The sequence below is a fragment of the Notolepis coatsorum genome, assembly GCF_963971535.1.
Source record: "Notolepis coatsorum genome assembly, chromosome: 5".
Classification (NCBI taxonomy): domain Eukaryota; kingdom Metazoa; phylum Chordata; class Actinopteri; order Aulopiformes; family Paralepididae; genus Notolepis; species Notolepis coatsorum.
Genome location: NC_140169.1, coordinates 124054355 through 124074183, shown reverse-complemented (window position 1 = coordinate 124074183; position 19829 = coordinate 124054355). Strand labels below are relative to the sequence as shown.

General features: G+C 42.4%; 2 protein-coding genes across 2 annotated transcripts in view; one reads left to right on the top strand and one right to left on the bottom strand.

Annotated features, from left to right (window-relative positions):
• Positions 1–1038: 1038 nt before the first annotated feature.
• nt5dc1 (5'-nucleotidase domain containing 1) overlaps positions 1039–19829 on the top strand; it is a 119014-nt gene continuing 100223 nt past the window's right edge. The window contains exons 1-6 of the mRNA XM_084315244.1: positions 1039–1205; positions 1827–1918; positions 4651–4722; positions 6150–6259; positions 6740–6819; positions 6920–7001. Coding sequence (XP_084171370.1) covers positions 1113–1205; positions 1827–1918; positions 4651–4722; positions 6150–6259; positions 6740–6819; positions 6920–7001 — 529 coding nt within the window. The 5' untranslated portion in view covers positions 1039–1112. The remainder of the gene's footprint in view (positions 1206–1826; positions 1919–4650; positions 4723–6149; positions 6260–6739; positions 6820–6919; positions 7002–19829) is intronic.
• col10a1b (collagen, type X, alpha 1b) lies at positions 8301–17075 on the bottom strand. The gene is made up of 3 exons (XM_084315243.1): positions 16929–17075; positions 16203–16329; positions 8301–10753 (listed from the first exon to the last, which is right to left on the bottom strand). The coding sequence occupies exons 2-3, from the start codon at positions 16312–16314 to the stop codon at positions 8895–8897; spliced, it is 1971 nt and encodes a 656-aa protein (XP_084171369.1). The 5' UTR covers positions 16315–16329; positions 16929–17075; the 3' UTR covers positions 8301–8894.

Genomic DNA, 19829 nt, shown 5'->3' with positions numbered 1-19829 from the left:
CGAGCCATATGCAGATTTTGCCTAGTTCCGAGCTGAGGGCTTTTTCAACCTGTAACTTGTTCTTGTCAGAGACCAGCAGGGCTGAGTCGTCCGCAAACAGGAACAAGTTGCAGTCACAAGCTGACGACATGTCATTTGCATAAATTAGGAATAGTAGCGGTCCTAGTATGCTTCCTTGTGGAACACCACAGCTCACTGTGAGGGGGGGGGATAGTGTACCGTTTACTTCCACCATCTGTTCCCTCCCCTCCAGGTAGGATTGTATCCAGCTCACTGATAAACTATCAAAACCAATTGCTTTTAGCTTGTCAATCAGAATGGTGTGATTGACAGTGTCGAAGGCCTTTTGTAGGTCCAGCATGACCATGCCGCAGTATTTGCCCGCGTCCACCTCTTGTTTGATGTGGTCGTTCAAGTAGAGAAGGCATGTGTCAGTGGAGTGGGATGTTCTGAAGCCAGATTGGAATTCGTAGATTAGATTTTTTTCCGCGAGGTACTTTTCGATCTGTTCGTATACTATTTTTTCCATGACTTTCGAGATGGATGTAAGGATAGAAACAGGGCGGTAGTTACCCGGGTCTAATTTGCTGCCCTTTTTGTGCAGGGGTGTTACTCTCGCAATTTTGAAGTCCTTGGGGACGTGTCCCTGTTTTATGGAGAGGTTTATTATGTGTGTGATGACTGGGGTGACCTCTTCCAATGTACAGTTTATGTATATACTGTATTATTACGCGAGAGAGCCCCCCCCCCTCCCCCTCATCCGCATGCGCACTCCAACAAATACTTGTCCAGGCCACAATACTTGTCCACGCCACGAAGCCCCGCCTCAAACCCGTCCACGCCGAGCTCTGTGGCTCTGCAGATATACCCTATTGGACAGCGCGGGGCCTGACAGCGCGGGGACTGAGAGTGCTGGGCTGACGTTCTGCAGATGGATGCTTCTCATTCCTCTTGTTATAGCGGCCCACGTGTTGCCGTAGAAGCAAGTAGATTGGAGGCTGCAGATCCCGGTCGTCATTGACATTGACAGATCAGTTGTGCTGTGCAGGCGTGCGCAAGTTTATGTGTAAAGTGGGCTACAGCCTAATTTTAATACAATTCCCTTTGCTACAATGAGTGAATATTTTAGCCTTGCAGATTGTGATGTTATTGGCTTTGATTTGGACCACACACTCTGCCGATACCATCTGAAGGAGACGTCCAGGGTGAGTTTGTAGCTTGTGCAGCTAGCGCGAGCGTGAATCACTAACAATAACGACACACTGTAGTTACAATGTAGCCAATGGATAACGATTATACTGTCGCTATACCATTTTAACGAATCGTGAGAGTGCCAAATGGATCCGTAGTTATGAATAATTATTGTTGAATTCCTAGCTGATACTAGCCCTTGAGTGTGCATGTGCAATGTGATGCGATGCTATTACTGCTGCAGTCGCTCTGCATGAGTCACACAGCTATAACGACATTTATTAAGGATGATGCTCATATATTTACATGTTTCACAGGCCTACCGGCAGAGTGGACAGCTTTGGGTTAAAATAATATCGTTAGGCCGACAATCATAGCAGACCCCTGATCTGTAATGGAGTGCGGAATCACCTGCTGTCTATGTGTGACATTCAATGGCAAAACAGATCGAGCTGACATTCTGCCATTAGGTTGACTTCACCAGTCATCATCATCATCATCACACAGCCTTCTTCTTATCTTGGTTTTTAGCTGCCCGCTTGTCGATCTTGCTGCCAATGCTCTAAGGAGGTGCAGTGTCTTGTGAGACGCTATCTGCCTTGTTTTAATCTCCTTTACCCTTTAATGTTTTGCAGTTGATCTATGAGAGTTTTGCCAGGTATCTGGTGGAGCATAAAGGATATGACAAAGACCTCTTGAACCTGACCCCTGCTACCTGGGATTTCTGGTGAGTCATTAGCAGCTAGCTAGAGCTGTAAGACACATGCTGTTGTTAGCTTCAACGCTACTCACCTTCACTGCTCCCTGTGCATGGCCATGTTATGTGCACGTTGCATGCATTTAACAACTTTGGGCCTATTACCACTGAAATATTTAGCATCATGGGAACACAGTATACCATTCTCGCTTGTTTTTATACCTACTTCACAAAGCATCAGTCACTAAGAGAAGCATCACTCACTGAGAGAAGCATCACTGACTGAGAGAAGCATCACTGACTGAGAGAAGCATCACTGACTGAGAGAAGCATCACTGACTGAGAGAAGCATCACTGACTAAGAGAAGCATCACTGACTGAGAGAAGCATCACTGACTAAGAGAAGCATCACTGACTGAGAGAAGCATCACTGACTGAGAGAAGCATCACTGACTAAGAGAAGCATCACTGAGAGAAGCATCACTGACTGAGAGAAGCATCACTGACTGAGAGAAGCATCACTGACTAAGAGAAGCATCACTAAGAGAAGCATCACTCACTGAGGGAAGCATCACTGACTGAGAGAAGCATCACTAAGAGAAGCATCACTGACTGAGAGAAGCATCACTAAGAGAAGCATCACTGACTGAGAGAAGCATCACTGACTGAGAGAAGCATCACTAACTAAGAGAAGCATCACTAAGAGAAGCATCACTGACTGAGAGAAGCATCACTAAGAGAAGCATCACTGACTGAGAGAAGCATCACTGACTGAGAGAAGCATCACTAACTGAGAGAAGCATCACTGAGAGAAGCATCACTGACTGAGAGAAGCATCACTAAGAGAAGCATTACTGACAGAGAAGCATCACTAAGAGAAGCATCACTGACTGAGAGAAGCATCACTGAGAGAAGCAGCACTAAGAGAAGCATCACTGACTGAGAGAAGCATCACTAACTAAGAGAAGCATCACTAAGAGAAGCATCACTAAGAGAAGCATCACTAACTAAGAGAAGCATCACTAAGAGAAGCATTACTGACTGAGCGAAGCATCACTAACTAAGAGAAGCATCACTAAGAGAAGCATCACTAAGAGAAGCATCACTAAGAGAAGCATCACTAACAGAAGCATCACTAAGAGAAGCATCACTAAGAGAAGCATCACTAAGAGAAGCATCACTAACTAAGAGAAGCATCACTGAGAGAAGCATCACTAAGAGAAGCATCACTAAGAGAAGCATCACTAAGAGAAGCATCACTAAGAGAAGCATCACTAACTAAGAGAAGCATCACTAAGAGAAGCATTACTGACTGAGCGAAGCATCACTAACTAAGAGAAGCATCACTAAGAGAAGCATCACTAAGAGAAGCATCACTAACAGAAGCATCACTAAGAGAAGCATCACTGAGAGAAGCATCACTAAGAGAAGCATCACTGAGAGAAGCATCACTTAAGAGAAGCATCACTAACTAAGATAAGCATCACTAAGAGAAGCATCACTGAGAGAAGCATCACTAAGAGAAGCATCACTGAGAGAAGCATCACTAAAAGAAGCATCACTAACTAAGAGAAGCATCACTAAGAGAAGCATCACTAAGAGAAGCATCACTGAGAGAAGCATCACTAAGAGAAGCATCACTAACTAAGAGAAGCATCACTAAGAGAAGCATCACTAAGAGAAGCATCACTAAGAGAAGCATCACTGACTAAGAGAAGCATCACTAAGAGAAGCATCACTAAGAGAAGCATCACTAAGAGAAGCATCACTGACTAAGAGAAGCATCACTAAGAGAAGCATCACTAAGAGAAGCATCACTGACTAAGAGAAGCATGCCCCTCTTGAAGCTTTTCAGATCTACAGTTGACTATTGGCTGATGAAATTAATATTTATATTGTGATGCTGGACAGATTTAATTGGGTATAGCTGAAATATTTCTGAAATCTATGTAATGTAGAAGTCAGTATTTCATGAAGAGCTTTAATGTATTCTTTGGCCATATATGATCATGTTATTATTATATGAAGTTAGACTATAACGCTCTCACGCTAGAAAGCGCTACTGGCAGAGTGTAGTATGTAGCGTCTACGTATGAAGATTTTTGCGATGGCTTATTCAGCTGCAGTTATTCAGAAACCAGAACTTTGCCGATGCTTGTTATATTGGTTCATCTTTGGGACAGCAAAGAGTTACTCTCACAGGTGCCAACTTATGAAAATTATAGGAGAGATGCCGCTCATACACACACACACACACACACACACACAGACATTTTCTCTGACAAAAAACGAAGCAGCTATCAAAATAAATAGGGCCTTTTTTGACAGCTTGAGTTGAGTTGACATGCGTTTCATGTCAAATGGCAAATAGCACATGGTGTTGACCATTTCAATGGACTCAAAGACTGGGATCGGGAGGCTTGTGCAGCATTAGCCATGTGATTTGTTATCTTCATATAAGCCAGCCAGTCCTCTCTAATCAGTGAATCCTGACCCAGCTCTCAAAACATGAAACCTGTCTCATTCTCTGCTGCAGGACTGGAACTGGCTCAGGATTTCAGTGAGGACTTGCTGTGCAACTTGTACAATGCTATTATATTTTACACATTGAATAAAAAAAAAAGAAATACAATTAAAATAATATAATAACAAAAATCCCCTTCAATATGCTGGCATCTGCATATTCTGATGACTGTCTGGGACAGCAGTCAGGATGACGGTCACTGATGACGGTATGAGAATGTGTTAATTTTTGTGTCCAGTTTTAAAGGGCTGGTGGTTGATCTTGAGGATGGTAACCTGGTTAAACTGGCTGAAGACGGAACTGTCTTACGGTGAGATCAAGTGGGCGCTTGTACCCCTTTTACACAATCTCTTAACACAGGTCCACCATAAACCCTTTTACACAAACCCCACCCAGGTAGAACCCATGTTGCAATCTTGCTCTCTTAAACCTTTCACTACCACACTACAAAGGGTTACCCCTTTCACTACCACACTAGAGAAGGTTGACCCTTTCACTACCACACTGCAAAGGGTTAACTCTTTCACTACCACACTACAGAAGGTGTAACCCTTTCACTAAATTGTAAATGGCTGCATTTTTATAGCGCTTTTATCCAAATCGCTTTACAATTTTTGTTACTCACATTTTATCCATCCACTCACACATTCACACACCGACGGCGGAGGCAACCATGCAAGGTGCCAACCCGCTCATCAGGAGCAATTAGGGGTTAAGTGTCCTGCCTAAGGATACTTCAACATGCTGCCCGGGAGGAGCAGGAATCGAACCGGGAACCTCCGTAATCTTGTGTTCGTTAAAGGAGAACTTCACCAAAACCAATGCCGATTTATTTAGTACATAATCACACACGCACATCCAAAAACTCCAAACAGTTTCGCACACATTCATTTAGTTTGACGGTTATTGAGAGTAAATTAGTTACCTTCATTTAATTGAGCTGTAATTAACAACACATGGATTCAATGTCCCCGGTGACATCACTGGTGGCCATATTCAAACTCATTAACTCTCAATAACTGTCAAACTAAATGAACGTGTGCAGTTTTTGGATGTGTGTGACATGTACAAAATAAATCTATTGTTTTTTGGTGAAGTGCCCCTTTAACTTAGTCAACCCATTGAACTGAAAGCTGACACAAGCTATTCTCAGGTATAACTCCTTTGTCGTAAAAGGTGTATAATTAAGGAATATATATATACATTAGGGGTGTAACGGTACACAACCACGGTTCGGTACGTACCTCGGTTTTGAAGTCACGGTTCGGTACGGGTTTTCGGTACAGTGGGGGAAAGTTTGGCTCCACTCAGGGGTGTAGTGTGCAGTGTGCAGTAACTAATTGTACTTGTAGGGCTGTCAATGAATATTCTATATTGAAATTAATAATCGACTTGTAAAGAAAAGAAAAAATTATAATAATTATATTAGATTGTGAAAAAAACAGCCCCCGGTGGGCGGTTAACATACCGTTGTATTCGTTCGGTACACAATACAGCCGTTCGGTACGGTACGGTACACACTGAAACGGTTCGGTACGGATACGTGTACCTTTACACCCCTAATATATATATATATATATATATATATATATATATATATATATATATATATATGTATATCATATTTAGTATTCTACCAGAAATGTTTACGTCATGTCATGTCAAATGTAATGTTTTTCTTGGACTGGTAATCGTTAAGACAAGCATAATATAACAATTGCATTTTTGCTTGATTAGAGCAACCCATGGAACCAATGACCTCAGCACAGAAGAGATCATCAAACATTATGGTCCGAAAAGGGAATGGAAGCATTTCGATAGCCTTAATACCTCCTTTACAAGATCTGGTATGTACTTCTCTTCAGCGTCATTGGTTGACGTCTGGATGCTCCTGGATGTCCTGTATGCTATTGTAGATTTTTAAAGGGGCACTTCACCAAAAAATAATGCTGATTTATTTACCACATAATCTCACACACATCCAACAACTCTAAAACAGTTTTGCACACATTCCTTTAGTTTGACAGTTATTAAGAGTAAATTAGTTTGTATATGGCCACCAGTGATCGGGGGCATTGAATTCTTGTGTTGTGTTAATTACAGCACCATGCAATGATGTAGATGAAAAAATAGCTATGCCTTGTATTATGGACTGTCTGTGACCTTATCATTTGATTGAGCTGAAATGAATGTGTGCAAAATAAATCAGCATTGCTTTTTGGTGAAGTGCCCCTTTTAAGGATTTTACAGTGAAATATTTATCTCCTGCAATTTTCCTTATTATACTTAACATTTCATCAAAAGTGTTTTGTTTTACTCCTCTGCAGCAAAGTACTATTTATATGACAACTACTTTGATCTACCCGGGGCTCTTCTCTCTGGAAGGGTAGTGGATATGTTGCACAAGGTAAAATATAAGAAATTTCATTGATAACTGGTGAAAGCGTTCACGTCTGAGGGGGGGAAAAATTCACAATGTTATTGTTTTTCCGTCTTTTTGTGAACAGCGTGGGAATGAAGTGAATTCAGACTTTTGGAAAGACATGGTAGCGGCCATTGATCACAATTACAACACTTCAGCATTTAAAGGTATGTATATTTTATTCAAAATATATGTGATGGTTGGCAGAAATTATGGATATGATTGTGTTCAGAGCTTTTTCTTTTTTTATGGCTAGGAATCTCACACCTACAGGGCCATGCTTAGCCTAACGACTATGAAATGAAGATGCTGGTTTGACAAACCCATCTGATTTAAACCTATATTCTTCTATACTGCTGTATATATATATGTATAGAATATAGGTTCTATATATATATATATATATATATATATATTTTTTTTTTTTTTTTTCTAACCACCAGTGTTGTAGTACTCGAGTCCTGATATTCAGAAGGACTGATTTTCAGGACTTGTGACTCAACTTGGACTTGAGCACTGATGACTTGGACTTGGACTCGAGCATTGACTGCATTTAGTCTTCATTCTGCAGACTTGTTAATGGATAAATACAGTTATTCTTTTATTTTTATTTTTGTAATAGGCCCTAATCATTGGCATAAGATATTGATGGCTAGTGCATTTGTTTGGCTATTGTGTCACAAAGTAAATAAACCCCCTTTGAAATGGTGACCGCTGTATCATTTATGTTTAATGTAGACTTTTTTTTATTTGTATGTCAGCTCTTTGACTGCCAGAGTGGAGTGGACTCAACCTTGATGACTTGGACTCGGACTAGGGTAATGGGGACTATTCTTTGGTGACTCTGACTTGGACTCGGACTTGAACACTGGGGACTCGAGACTCGACTCGGACTCTAGATTTAGTGACTTGACTACAACACTGCTCACCACATAATATACTGTACATATCCACACCTGTTTGTATTTACCTGCACATCGACCTTTTACATATCTACTAGATACTATATCTATATCTGTACATATCCTACTCTTACTAGTTACGCTGCTGGACAGTATGACTACTACCATACTGTCTTTATCTGTATCACTGTACATATTCTACTACAACTCTATACATACATCTGATTAGCACTACACTCGGTAGTACTAATTTGTATATTTTGTACCCAGTTTAATCACCTGTACAATGTATATTGCTCTACTTTACTGCTACATTTGCACTCTGGTTGGATGCCAAACTTTGTTTCATTGTACTGCACTTGTGCTCATGTGCTGTATGATGACAATACATTAGAATATAATCTAATCCACTGGAACAAACTAATAAGGCTAATGCATAAAACACAGAGTCTCTGTCTCTCTTCTTTCTCTCTCTTCTCTCTCTCTAACACACACACGCACACGCACACACGCACATGCACGCGCACACACACACACTGATAAACAAACACAAACAACACATGATTCCTAATTTTGGAACTGGAACTTTATTCTTTTTTCGGTCAATAATTTGTACATAACCCGATACATCCGTTGGAAGATAGTTGTTTCGACAGAGTTCACTTTCTCATTCTGTGTGTTTTGCTCATCACAGTGCTTGCTAGAATGTGTTGATCTGAGCAAGCATGGTTTCATTTGCATGTATATTACAGTTACAAGTTTCCAAAGACAGACATTTGTCAAACACAGACACAAATAAAAGATCAGCTGTAAATGTTACAGGCAGTTGTAGAGCACCAGTTTGAGTATCTTTTAACCTTTGTCTCAGATTCCTTAAAACTACTGGCACATATACATATTGTTGTTGGAAAAGAACAATTGGGTTGAACCATGAATTCCAAATTGTCATTAAACCCCACCATTTCCTCAGCATTTTGGCAAATTTCTGACCTTGCCTGTTAAAATATGATTGAGACAATTTGTAGAAATTGTAACAAAATGTTCTTTATTCTAAAGCGAGAACACAATATCAATGGCATTTTGTAAACTGGACTTTTACTCTGAGTAGTTCATATATTTAGTAAGGATTTAAGGTTTAATTTAATTTATTTTGTGAACTCACGTAGAGGCAATCAAGAAACCAGAGAAAGAGCAGTGAACATTGTCTGCAGCAAAGATACCATTGCTCTCCTCATCAGGAGCCTGCATGAAGACCCTGTCATGGGCGTTCAGCATAAGGACACCACTGCCAGACATCTGATCCAGGAAGCCCTTGTTGTACTCATCATAGGTGAACATGACAGGCTCCTCGTTTCTGTAAAGGGCCACCAAGGCATTGGCGCCATTGACATGCATATGGTAGGAGAAATAGTAGAGGCCTGGGATCTGGCAGGTAAACACACCGCTATGGGGGTCATAGTGGTTCTCACCGTTGTACAGAACCTGTTCGAACTGAATGGGGGTTCCTGCAGCAGGATAAGCCCTGGTCAGCACAGCACTGAAGGCAGACATGGGGGCCTTCATCATCTCATGATGAGGCATCACCACCTCATGGGCCTTGATGGGCATGCTCTTCTCGTGGTGGTAGGCCATCTCACCGGGGGCGCCGGGTGGGCCGGGAGGTCCAGCAGCACCTGGGAAACCATCCTGACCGCTGGTTCCTGGATTTCCAGGAGGACCCATGGGACCAGAGACTCCCTTAGATTGCATGCCAGCTGCGCCAGGTGGCCCGGGAAGACCTGGGTGGCCCTTCAGCCCTGATGGACCGCTTGGGCCTGAAGGACCGGATGGTCCAGCGGCCCCTGGGTATCCATTGGTACCACTTTTTCCTGGTGCTCCAGGGTGTCCTGTGTGTCCCTTTGCTCCTGCAGGGCCCATAGCACCTGGGGTACCAGAGGCACCAAGATGACCTTTTTCACCCATGGCACCCTGAGCGCCAGTGTGACCAGTAAGTCCTGCGGGGCCTGCCACTCCGGGGTTACCTGGTTTCCCTGAGAATCCCTGAGCTCCTGGGTCACCCTTGGTTCCCTTAGGCCCTGGTGCTCCTACCATGCCGGTGTCACCCTTAGGTCCCTGTGGTCCTGTTTCACCCTGGAATCCTCTAGCACCCTGTGGACCAGCTGGGCCCATAGAACCAGGACCACCTGACTGACCAGTGTAACCTGTTGGGCCTGGCTCTCCTTTCTGACCAGTGGTTCCTGAAGTACCGGGAGAGCCTCTCTCACCTTGCATTCCATGGGAACCTGGTTTACCAACACCTGGCATGCCAGGGGAACCGGGTTGACCAGCTGGACCCTGAGGACCTTTAGCGCCGATGGGTCCTGGCATACCTGGGGTACCATTCTGACCTGACTTTCCTGATGCTCCAATCCCGGGGGCGCCAGTGTGGCCCTTTGGCCCTTGCACACCTGTGGCACCAGGAGCACCATCTCTGCCTGGGCTGCCATTCTTACCAGGTTCCCCAGCGTAGCCAGTGGCACCTGGCTTACCAACGCCATTGATGCCAGGCATACCGGATGCACCTTGTGGGCCGACTTGTCCTGATGCTCCTTGAGCCCCAGGAGCACCAATTCCTCTCTCTCCCTTGTTGCCGGGCAGACCAGGGATACCAGGGTGTCCCTTCAGACCAGTCTCTCCTCTTGGTCCATTTTGTCCAGGCATACCATGTGGGCCAGATTTGCCAACGGAGGAATATCCAGCAGGTCCAGCACTTCCAGCAGGACCAGATGCCCCTCTGGCACCCATCGGTCCAGTTGCACCAGTAGCGCCTGTTGCACCAGGAAGTCCATTGCCACCGGGTTTTCCAGAGCTACCTGGTCCGCCAGGTTTACCAGCAATAGTGTGACCAGCGGGTCCGGCAGGTCCAGGATGTCCTTTGGGTCCAGGTTGTCCCACAGCGCTATTCCCAGGAGGGCCAGGTGGGCCCATGGGTCCTGCCTCGCCTGGGGGACCATACGGACCTGGCTCGCCTACAACAGCTGGGAAAATCAATTGATATGGTTACATATGATGCAAACAACTGTTACATGATCACAATTGACCTATCCCAAACCTGCCCTCTGTTCTTGATCCTCCAATCACTGTTGATGTTGCTCTAACAAATGTTTTTTTCCGAGGGAATCAACAGTTGTGATTGGAGGATCAAGAAAAGAGGGCAGCATTTGAGAAGTCAATTAATTATGGTACAGGGTCACATTGTTGGATGGATATCTGATGTTCATGGGTGGTTTTCTGTTGCATTGAAGCATACAGTACCATATCACTTGCACATTCTATTTATGATCCAGTAGTTCACCTGATACTATAAATGGATTGTCAAAAAGCCCATGGATCTAATAGATGTGCCTTATTTTGTAATGGTAATGAATGTCGAGCATCACTTGTTATTTATTTAGTTGTATATCTAATCAGTCTCGGGGGGGATATACAAGCATCAATCGGACAAGCATAAATGTGTCTTCATACAGTGCACATGAGAGAAGATCTGAGCCAAACTTGTGTGTTAAAAAACAAACTTTGTATCTAGCAAGGAATTATGCCATTCAGATCATCTATATCAAGATAAAGGTTTTTGCAAATTTGTATCCCACATCATCTCTCTCCACATCCTTTTTCCACTTTTCGGGCCCATCCACGTTAGTTACAGAGGGTTCCTTGGTCCTCAAGTAACCTCAGGCCTGGTATTCTATTCCAAAAGACCACAACCTGATTTAAAAGCAATAGGACACTGCTCCCCTGTGATTATAGAGAGAGGCTGTGGGAAGAGCACTTTTTTCTCAGGGTAGTCTCCACGGCACTAGTGGTCTACCAGGGTGTGTTCCCAGTAACGCTAACATGTCTCTGCCATGTGGGGACTCGGCAACCCAGCTTCTGTGCATTTCAGGTTCACTTTCCCACACTATACTGTAGCCTTTCATTTCCCGAACTGCCAAATGGTGGGTGAAGGTTTTAGTGGTCTGCAAGATGTCTGACTTCATCTTGACCCCGTTTTATGCTACCCGATGTGGAGATTGGGAGGAAATACACGGAGGTCAAATGAGGGTATAGTAATGTATATATCTGAAGAGGATCAGTGTAATTATGTTGAGTTTGTTATTGAGACAGAGGTAATTTATTCAAAGACACTTTCCTAATACAAATATGAAGAAAGGTGTGGCCTTGCTACAGAGAACCAAACTTTAAACAATGCTGATTTATTTTGCACATCATCTCACACACATCCAAAAACTCAACAGTTTTAAGTTAATTTGTTTGATGTTTGACTTGGGCATTGAATCCTTGTGTGTTGTTAATTACAGCACCATGAAATTATGTACAGTAGATGAAAAAACACCAATAGCTTGTCTTATAGGGACTGCTACCTTATCATATAATTGAGCAGTAATTATCACAGCACAAGGATTTAATGTCCCAGATGACATCACTGGTGGCCATATTCAAACTAATTTACTCCCAATAACTGTCCAGTAACGCATAACTAAATGAATGTGTGCAAAACGGTTTAGTTTGAGTTTTTAGAGTGTGTGAGACTATGGGCAAAAATAAATAAATCAGCTTTGTTTTTAAGTGCCCCTTTTAAGAATGGAGATGTTTTTCAATCTCAATTGACCATATTTACATGGTGGCCATGTTGCTCTTATGTCATGCTCAGATTTCTTAGGAACAGATTTCCACCTAGGAACAGGGTGGACTGTGGAAAGAAATCCCAACCTGAGCATGAAATAAGAGCAAAATGGCCTGTGTGAATATGGTCAATTGTCAGAGCTTCTCTTGTAGGGACTGCGAGATTATGACTGCTGTTAATTTATCACAAAGTAAATAAATATAATTAGAATTATTACATTCATGAGGCTTGTTAAAGGATACCTTATTACCTATAGCTATTCCAATATGGTCATCAATATATTTCTTGCTACACACTCATACAGTATTTACAGGCATATACACCAAGGAACAGTCCAGTAGAACAGTTTTCTGCTAGTAACCATTTTCATGTAACACAGGTTTGTCAGAGGAAAGCAACAGTTGTGATTGGAGAATCAAGAAAAGATGGTTTGAGATGGGACAATTGGGAGTTAAAAGCATAGCAACATTTATGGGGAGAATCAGCAGTGTGCGACATCAGCATCTCTCCAATTTCCAATTTTCACTTCATCCTTAAAGGACCAACATTCTTTACTTCTCGCCATTACTAGAGATTGTCCCAGCCTTTAACAAATGTTGTGTTGGCAGGTGTATATGTTGTGTCTTTTAGTTGATATTGGCTTATCTTAGTAAATGCCAAATGCCACACTGCCAATGATGTTGAAATGGGGCTGTAAAATACTCCATGAGACTTGAAAGTAGCTAGGAGTAGGTAATTCATCCTTCTGAAAAAGTTGTTTAACTTTTGCTAACACTCTACTACAAGCCCTGCTCCTCAAACCTCCTCATTCAGTTGGGTGCGCTTGTTATTAACTCTGGTTGCTGCACAAATGTGAATAGCTTGTAGTAGAGTCATACAGTAACATTAGCTCAAATAAATAATGCAGTGATTTTCACAAGGGTAAATTACCTATGTCTAGTGACCTTCATGTTTCATGGAGCATATTTTCAACCCTTTTCAACATCAATGGCAGTGTGAAAGGTAGGCTAAGAACTACCAAAACACACACTTTATACACCTATGAACACAACATTAGTTAAAGACTAGATTTTAATCTGTGACCTTTTAAATCAGAACCTTGCCCCCCCCCTCCCAGTTTGAACTGCTTTATCACTGATAAAGTTCCAGAATGGAATCACAGTGGATCATTTTTGTATAATCCAATATTATGTGCATATTTACATCGTCAGCAGTGCAGTACATGTGGGAATGTGTTATGCCGTTACTACCAAGTGTCATCAATATTTATGTTAAAATGGATGTTGTAAAGTATCATCATCATCATCATATGAAAGAGGCATATAGTATTGTTTTCTCTTCTGAAGCACTGCTTTGAGAACAACATGGACTGGGCTGTAATTTGCAAGCCACAATGAAAAGCCCCATTGGAGAACTGTGTGCCAGAAGTGTACTGTTTGGCAGCCAGAAAGCCCACAGACAGGAGGTGAGGATACTGACGGTGGTCAACACAGCTGCCTAACCACTGGCTGAACCATGGCTGCATTGTTCTTTCTGAAGTGTTCAGTATTCCCTTTTCTATATACATTATATATTTCATATATCTCGGAATTCATTTACTTAGAATTTTTGCACAGACAATTTTTCTATTTCCATGGCACATCTTTATTTGTAGAGATACAATCTCGGATACGGAAGCGAGATGCAGTTAGTGTGTTTTTAAGGCGTGGTCTGTTTGGCCAAGTAAGGAGGATTACTATCTGGTGGCAAACATGTTGAAAAGTATTTCTCCACTTTATCTGTTTTTTTCCTTTCTGTGTGTGTGTGGTGCAGTTCATTTGAACACCACAGAGTGGTTTGTTAGGGTGTGCCTGTTACCACGCACTGACATCTGTTTTGGAGATTTTTCAAATCTGAATGTCATTGTTGACTTGTGTGGAAAAGTTTCATTTATTTTTACAGTGAAGCACATAGGTCATTAAAACCCACATCAAAACCCCTAAAAAAACTAAACTTTTTCAACAGTTGACCCCCAAAAAACATTGTTCTGTGTGAAAATAAACGTCAGGTTTGCCAGTCACTGACCTCTTTGCAGTGTACTATGTCGGCTAATGAGTTCCACTCCCAAGTGCTGCTTTGATGCTTTTTTATGAAGCATACAAAAATGGCAATTGCCATTGGCTCTCACATTTGCAGACAGCTCGGTTGCGTAAGAATGGCTCCTACTGAAAGGTTGGCGATGAGAATAGCTTATATCCTTTCATCCAAGGATTGTGTGTTTATTTGCGTGGGTCTTAAACATTTGCAGAGGGCCACCATATCCCATACATCTCTTTTTATTTTTTCTCATTTATTTATTTATTTATTCTTTATTTATTTTTAATCACAGATAAGTCAGTGCCAGACCCTCTAAGATTTTACTGTGGCAATATAAATAGTGTATTGACTCGGTTAAGTCATGTCACTATTTAAAGATTCAGTACAATGAAAATCCTGTTTTTCAATCCTGTTGCATTTTTCTTTTACACAAGGTATATGTAAATATTTCCTAAAATGTTAGAACTGTTGTGAAAATGATGACTAAAGCCCGTTGATCTCTATCCCCCTGGATATCAGCAAAACGAGCCATTTCAGATATCCAATTAGATTATTCTTGTTTAATTTGTATATGTTTGTATCCAGACCCCAGGAAGAATAGTCGCTGCTGAGGCAGTGACTAATGGGGATCTGAAATAAAGAAATAAAGCTTTCTTTGAAATATTGCATAATACACGCAGGTTACTCTGATTGCCCCCCCCCAGTCACATCTAGCTGCTCTGATTGGCCCATCAGTCACATCTAGCTGAGTGAGAGTCTGAGGAAAGCGGTGCATCTATAGTGTCTAGTGAACAGAAGGCCACACCCCCTCAGCTGTGCTCAGAGAGGGTGACCTAAAACACTAGATACACCTGAAGCTGAAAAGATTATATCTATGACATTAACATTCCACAATAAGCAATTTGTGATTGAATTACAACATCATTGTACTGGATATTTAAGGTAGATGGAACTGATGAGACATCACGCATGGAATTCTTAACGTCTTTTTCCAGAGATTAATTCAAAAGATACAAGCACATTAGGCTTTTAGGTTGTTCAATATCTTTACCTTCATGTGCTTAGTTACTATGCTCCATTGCTCTCAAGTTTTATGAATCTGATTGTTGTCTTGCTTTGCAACATCATTATGTCACAAGTTTAGGTCTTGAAGGATGAACTTTATAAAAGGATAATGCACTGTAACTGTCATCTTTCATCTGCTACTCTTTGTTCTACTCAAGTTGGCCCGAGTGTTGTTTTGATTCTGTGTATCAAAATTATGGATTAGCTAATTGTGTGTTTACCTTGTTGCTGCTGCCATTTACCTAACGTGCTGGGCTGAAGTTTGATCACTAAACTGTCTCGCATCCTTATCGTCGTTGTGGTAAATAAAAATGGTAAATGGTGCATTATTATAGCGCTTTTATCCAAAGCGCTTTACAATTTGTTCCTCACATTCACCCATGCACACAACGACGGCCGAGGTGACCATGCAAGGTGCCAACCTGCTCATCGGGAGCAGTTAGAGGAGCAAGTGTCTTGCTCAAGGACACTTCGACGCGCTGCCCGGGAGGAGCGGGAATTTAACCGGGAACCTCCGGATTACCAAACGACTGCTCTACCTCCCGAGCTACTGTCGCCCCCTCAGTTCAGACTGCCACCAGAACATTAGGCACATTTCATCGTGAATAGAGCAAGTTTCTACATGAACGTGCAAGTTTCTACAATAATTGATTGCAACTTACGGGTGCTCTTGACGGGGTAGGCGCTCTTGGTCACTTTGGCCACATGGTAGCGTGGGGTCGCCTCGGCCAGCGCCAGGAGGACGAAGAGAACGCTTGTTATCCTCAGGTCCATCTTCGGAAGCTAAACCTGTAAAAGAAATTATCACATTTACAACAAGAACTGTATCATCACTAGCGTCTCTGTTGTGAAGCAGTAATCGGAACCCATACAAATGATTACACAGTAGCGCGGAGAACGTCTTCACGCCCCTTCAGTTCTACCAGGTGTTAGGGCTACAGTTATTCTAACGAGGAAAATGAGAGCTGAAAAGAGTAACTTCCAAACTCCTTTCCTTCAATGTAATCTTTAAGACGATGTCCCATTGGCCTGTTGTCTCGTCACCAAGTGAACCCTGAAAAGTGGTCTTTAGCTTTCCATGACTATAGCTGGGTTCACACAGGAACTGAAAAGCCAATTCATAAGCATGTGCTACTTAGAGCTGAGTTTCCTTCATATTTCTTCTATAATGACAGAAGACCATATTTGGGTCTAATTGGGTTAAAAATCTATCTTCTCCGGAAACCCAGCCTTAGCGTGCCAGACCAGTCTTAAGGGCAGTCGCCAACTTCAAGCCCACCATCAATACCTACTAGCCTTTCCTACTCTGTGGGAGAACGCTTGTTGCCAGGCAACAAGGCCAAAGCACGCGTCTGAGAACCCCCGCGGCAAGAGGAAGTCACACCTACCAGCAGGTTTATGCTCCACAAGAACAGTGGGGTCAGGAGGCTGCTGTTCCGGTACAGGGCTGTATATCCTTAAGGTTGGAGGCTGTCGGTGCTCCTGCTGCTGTTCTCCAGGGCACTGGGCTCGTGGTATTTATACCAAGTCGGTCCCCAGCATCACGCACAATCTACCTAGGACGGAGGCCCCTCCCTCCTCTGATGTCATCTTTAATGAGGGGTGCCATGTCCTCAGAAGGCATGACACTTTGGGATGATAGTCCTCTCGTATCATTTTAACACTGGGCGGGCCCCTCACTCCTCGCTCGCTCGCTCTCTCTCTCTCTCTCTCTCTCTCTCTCTCTCTCCCACCCTCTCTCTCTCTCTCTTCCTCCCCCTCTGTTTCTCTCTGTGGAGAAGCATCAAAGGCGGGAACCCTTTGAAATTCCTTTTAGGTGACTTGTATTTTTATTTTATTTTTTAATATTTCTCTTTTCTGTTGTGTATAATTTCCGACGCGTCTTGGCTTTGTGGTTGTGTGTTGGCACGTTGATCTTTTAACATCTACGCGTCTTAACATCCCCTCGTGCACTTGACATCTTAATTGCCACGTGTGTTTTATGACTGATGATTTGGGATGGTTAAATGTGAGCTTTTGTTTCTTTAACCTGCATTTTAAAACGGCTCAAACACAGGTGCTTTTGCAATATTTAAGTGGATTCATTGTCTACAAAAATAGTTGTGTGACTGACTGCGCGTGTTCCTGGAAAAGTAAAAGAGTCTGACTCTGACCGAAAAGAGTGTGTGTGTTGTGTGTGTGTGTGTGTGTACGTTTCTGGTAAACATCAATATCTTTGCCAACTTTTAAGGGAAAACAAACCTATTCATTGCTGGGTTTGGGCATTCCAGTCGGTGTGAATAAGGGAACAGCTTAAATGTAGAGAACAAAGATATTGAAAATTAATTTACTCACATTTGGACTCATAATGTGCGCCTGAACTTTTACATTAAAACTTGTAAATCCAAACCAGAATCTGCCTTTTTGCAATTAATTATTTATGAATATGGTACAATACTGTAGTGATTATACATGAATTCAGACCAAAATCTCCTAAGTCATATGAACGTGTTTCAGAGCTACAATTCAAAGGTTTTCCCCCTTTTTAATTCAGTGTAGTATCAAAAGATCGGTCTGTTTAACTGTTGTGAACGTCAGAAATCATGTAGGTGACATGGCTTGTGTGAACTGTGAAGCGACATGCTCCGGGCAGCCTGGGGGACCCTGGTGGAAACAAGACGAAAGTCTTTCTCTGGTCTGCATCCCCTTAACAATTGTGTGTATTGAGCTGTACTGTATTGTACCCATTCTGCAATCTGTTAATAAAGTTTTCAATCAATCAATCAATCAGCCACAGTACAAGACAATACCACCAGGGGGCAGGGTTGAGTTTCTGCTCTCAGACCTGTTAAATTGGTTGGCAACTTGGCCCAGGCTTCATCTCCATCAGCATGCATCGTGTGTGTTGGTAACTCTATTAGGACATAAAACATTGTTTCCTGAGAAACCTGTTACTGATTTTTCTCACACGTACACACGTTCAACAGTGTCTTTTGATGACCTGAAGCATGTAGCAATTGTTACACAGTTGTCGTTGGTTACACAGTTGTTGTTACACAGTTGTCGTTACACAGTTGTTGTTGTTACGTGTTGTTTTCCTACAACATCACCAGCGGTACCTACTCAGACATTGATTTTACTGCCCTTATCCTAATCAACCCTAACAATTCTATTCAGGTTATGGTGTGCAATGCTCTCCAGTATCTATGGTTTAATGAAACCTAATGAACTGTTTTCGGCACGTCATACCAGCAGTCTCTAGGTTTTAACGGACCACGGAAGGATGCCAGCAGAGCCCTGGGCATCTTTGGTAAACCCTTTTTGTTAAATGATAGAGTTGTGGGGGGTGGAGTCAACAGTTTTAGGAACTTTGTGAGCACCAAGCACCCTATTGCGTTTGACCATGAAAGCAGCATTGACCACTTAGTGGCATGACAAGGGTTTTTATTTGAAGAATTTGGCGTGTTCCATCAATCACTCCCTCCCTATCTAAATGTGGCTGCTGTGTTATTTATCTGTGACCCGACTACCTACATGTATATACGTAGTGTGTCCTGGAAAGACCTTGTAGAGAGTGGGAGAAGTTCACATACAGAGGGAAGTTCATGGCTTAAGCATCAAGGCAGCATCAACAGAGTGTGTTCTCTGTTACTGATGAGAGCCCATTAGATTAGATTAAAATGTATTATCATTATACAGCACAAGTACAGTACAACAAAAATGCAAGGCACTTAACCCCCAAGTGTTCCACTGCTCAGTGGCCAACAGTAGTGGCCTGTTGTACTGGGCAACTGAGGTGTGAATGCGTATGTGGTATGACTATAGCAAGGACAGGATGGTGATTATCTCTTGAGCATAAAGTGTTATTTCTGGCATACAGATAACGTGGCGGGGTGGAAGCCCTGGGCATTACTATGATGTGATCTTGCTTCTTAAGGCAACGACTTGATAGTTTGCAGATTTTGCTACGGTATGATTAGATTAAGTTCAGTAACACGTGGACGATATCACACTGATATATTGCGATCCGGCAACACAATTATGCGACTACAGTACATCGGTATGTAGTCATAATTTACTCTCATAATTTAATCTCAAGCTCCGCCCTCTTTTCTTGATCCTCCAATCGCAACTGTGATGGAATACCCGGTGTCATTTTATCATTATACCCCTACTATTTACCCAGTTGGTTCTATTTTATCGTTGCACACCTACTAATTACGGAGTTGCATTTTATATCAAAGAAGGGCTACTGACGTAGCGGCAGTCACAAATTATAATAATGTACACCTTGGCTATAACCTCATGCT

What these genes read in the sequence shown, in the direction of transcription:
- col10a1b (XM_084315243.1), bottom strand. Translation starts at nt 16,314, where the DNA reads ATGGACCTGAGGATAACAAGCGTTCTCTTCGTCCTCCTGGCGCTGGCC. An exon ending in CTACCCCGTCAAGAGCACCC is followed by an intron (nt 10,754 to 16,202) that starts GTAAGTTGCAAT and finishes TGATTTTCCCAG; the next exon opens with CTGTTGTAGGCGAGCCAGGT.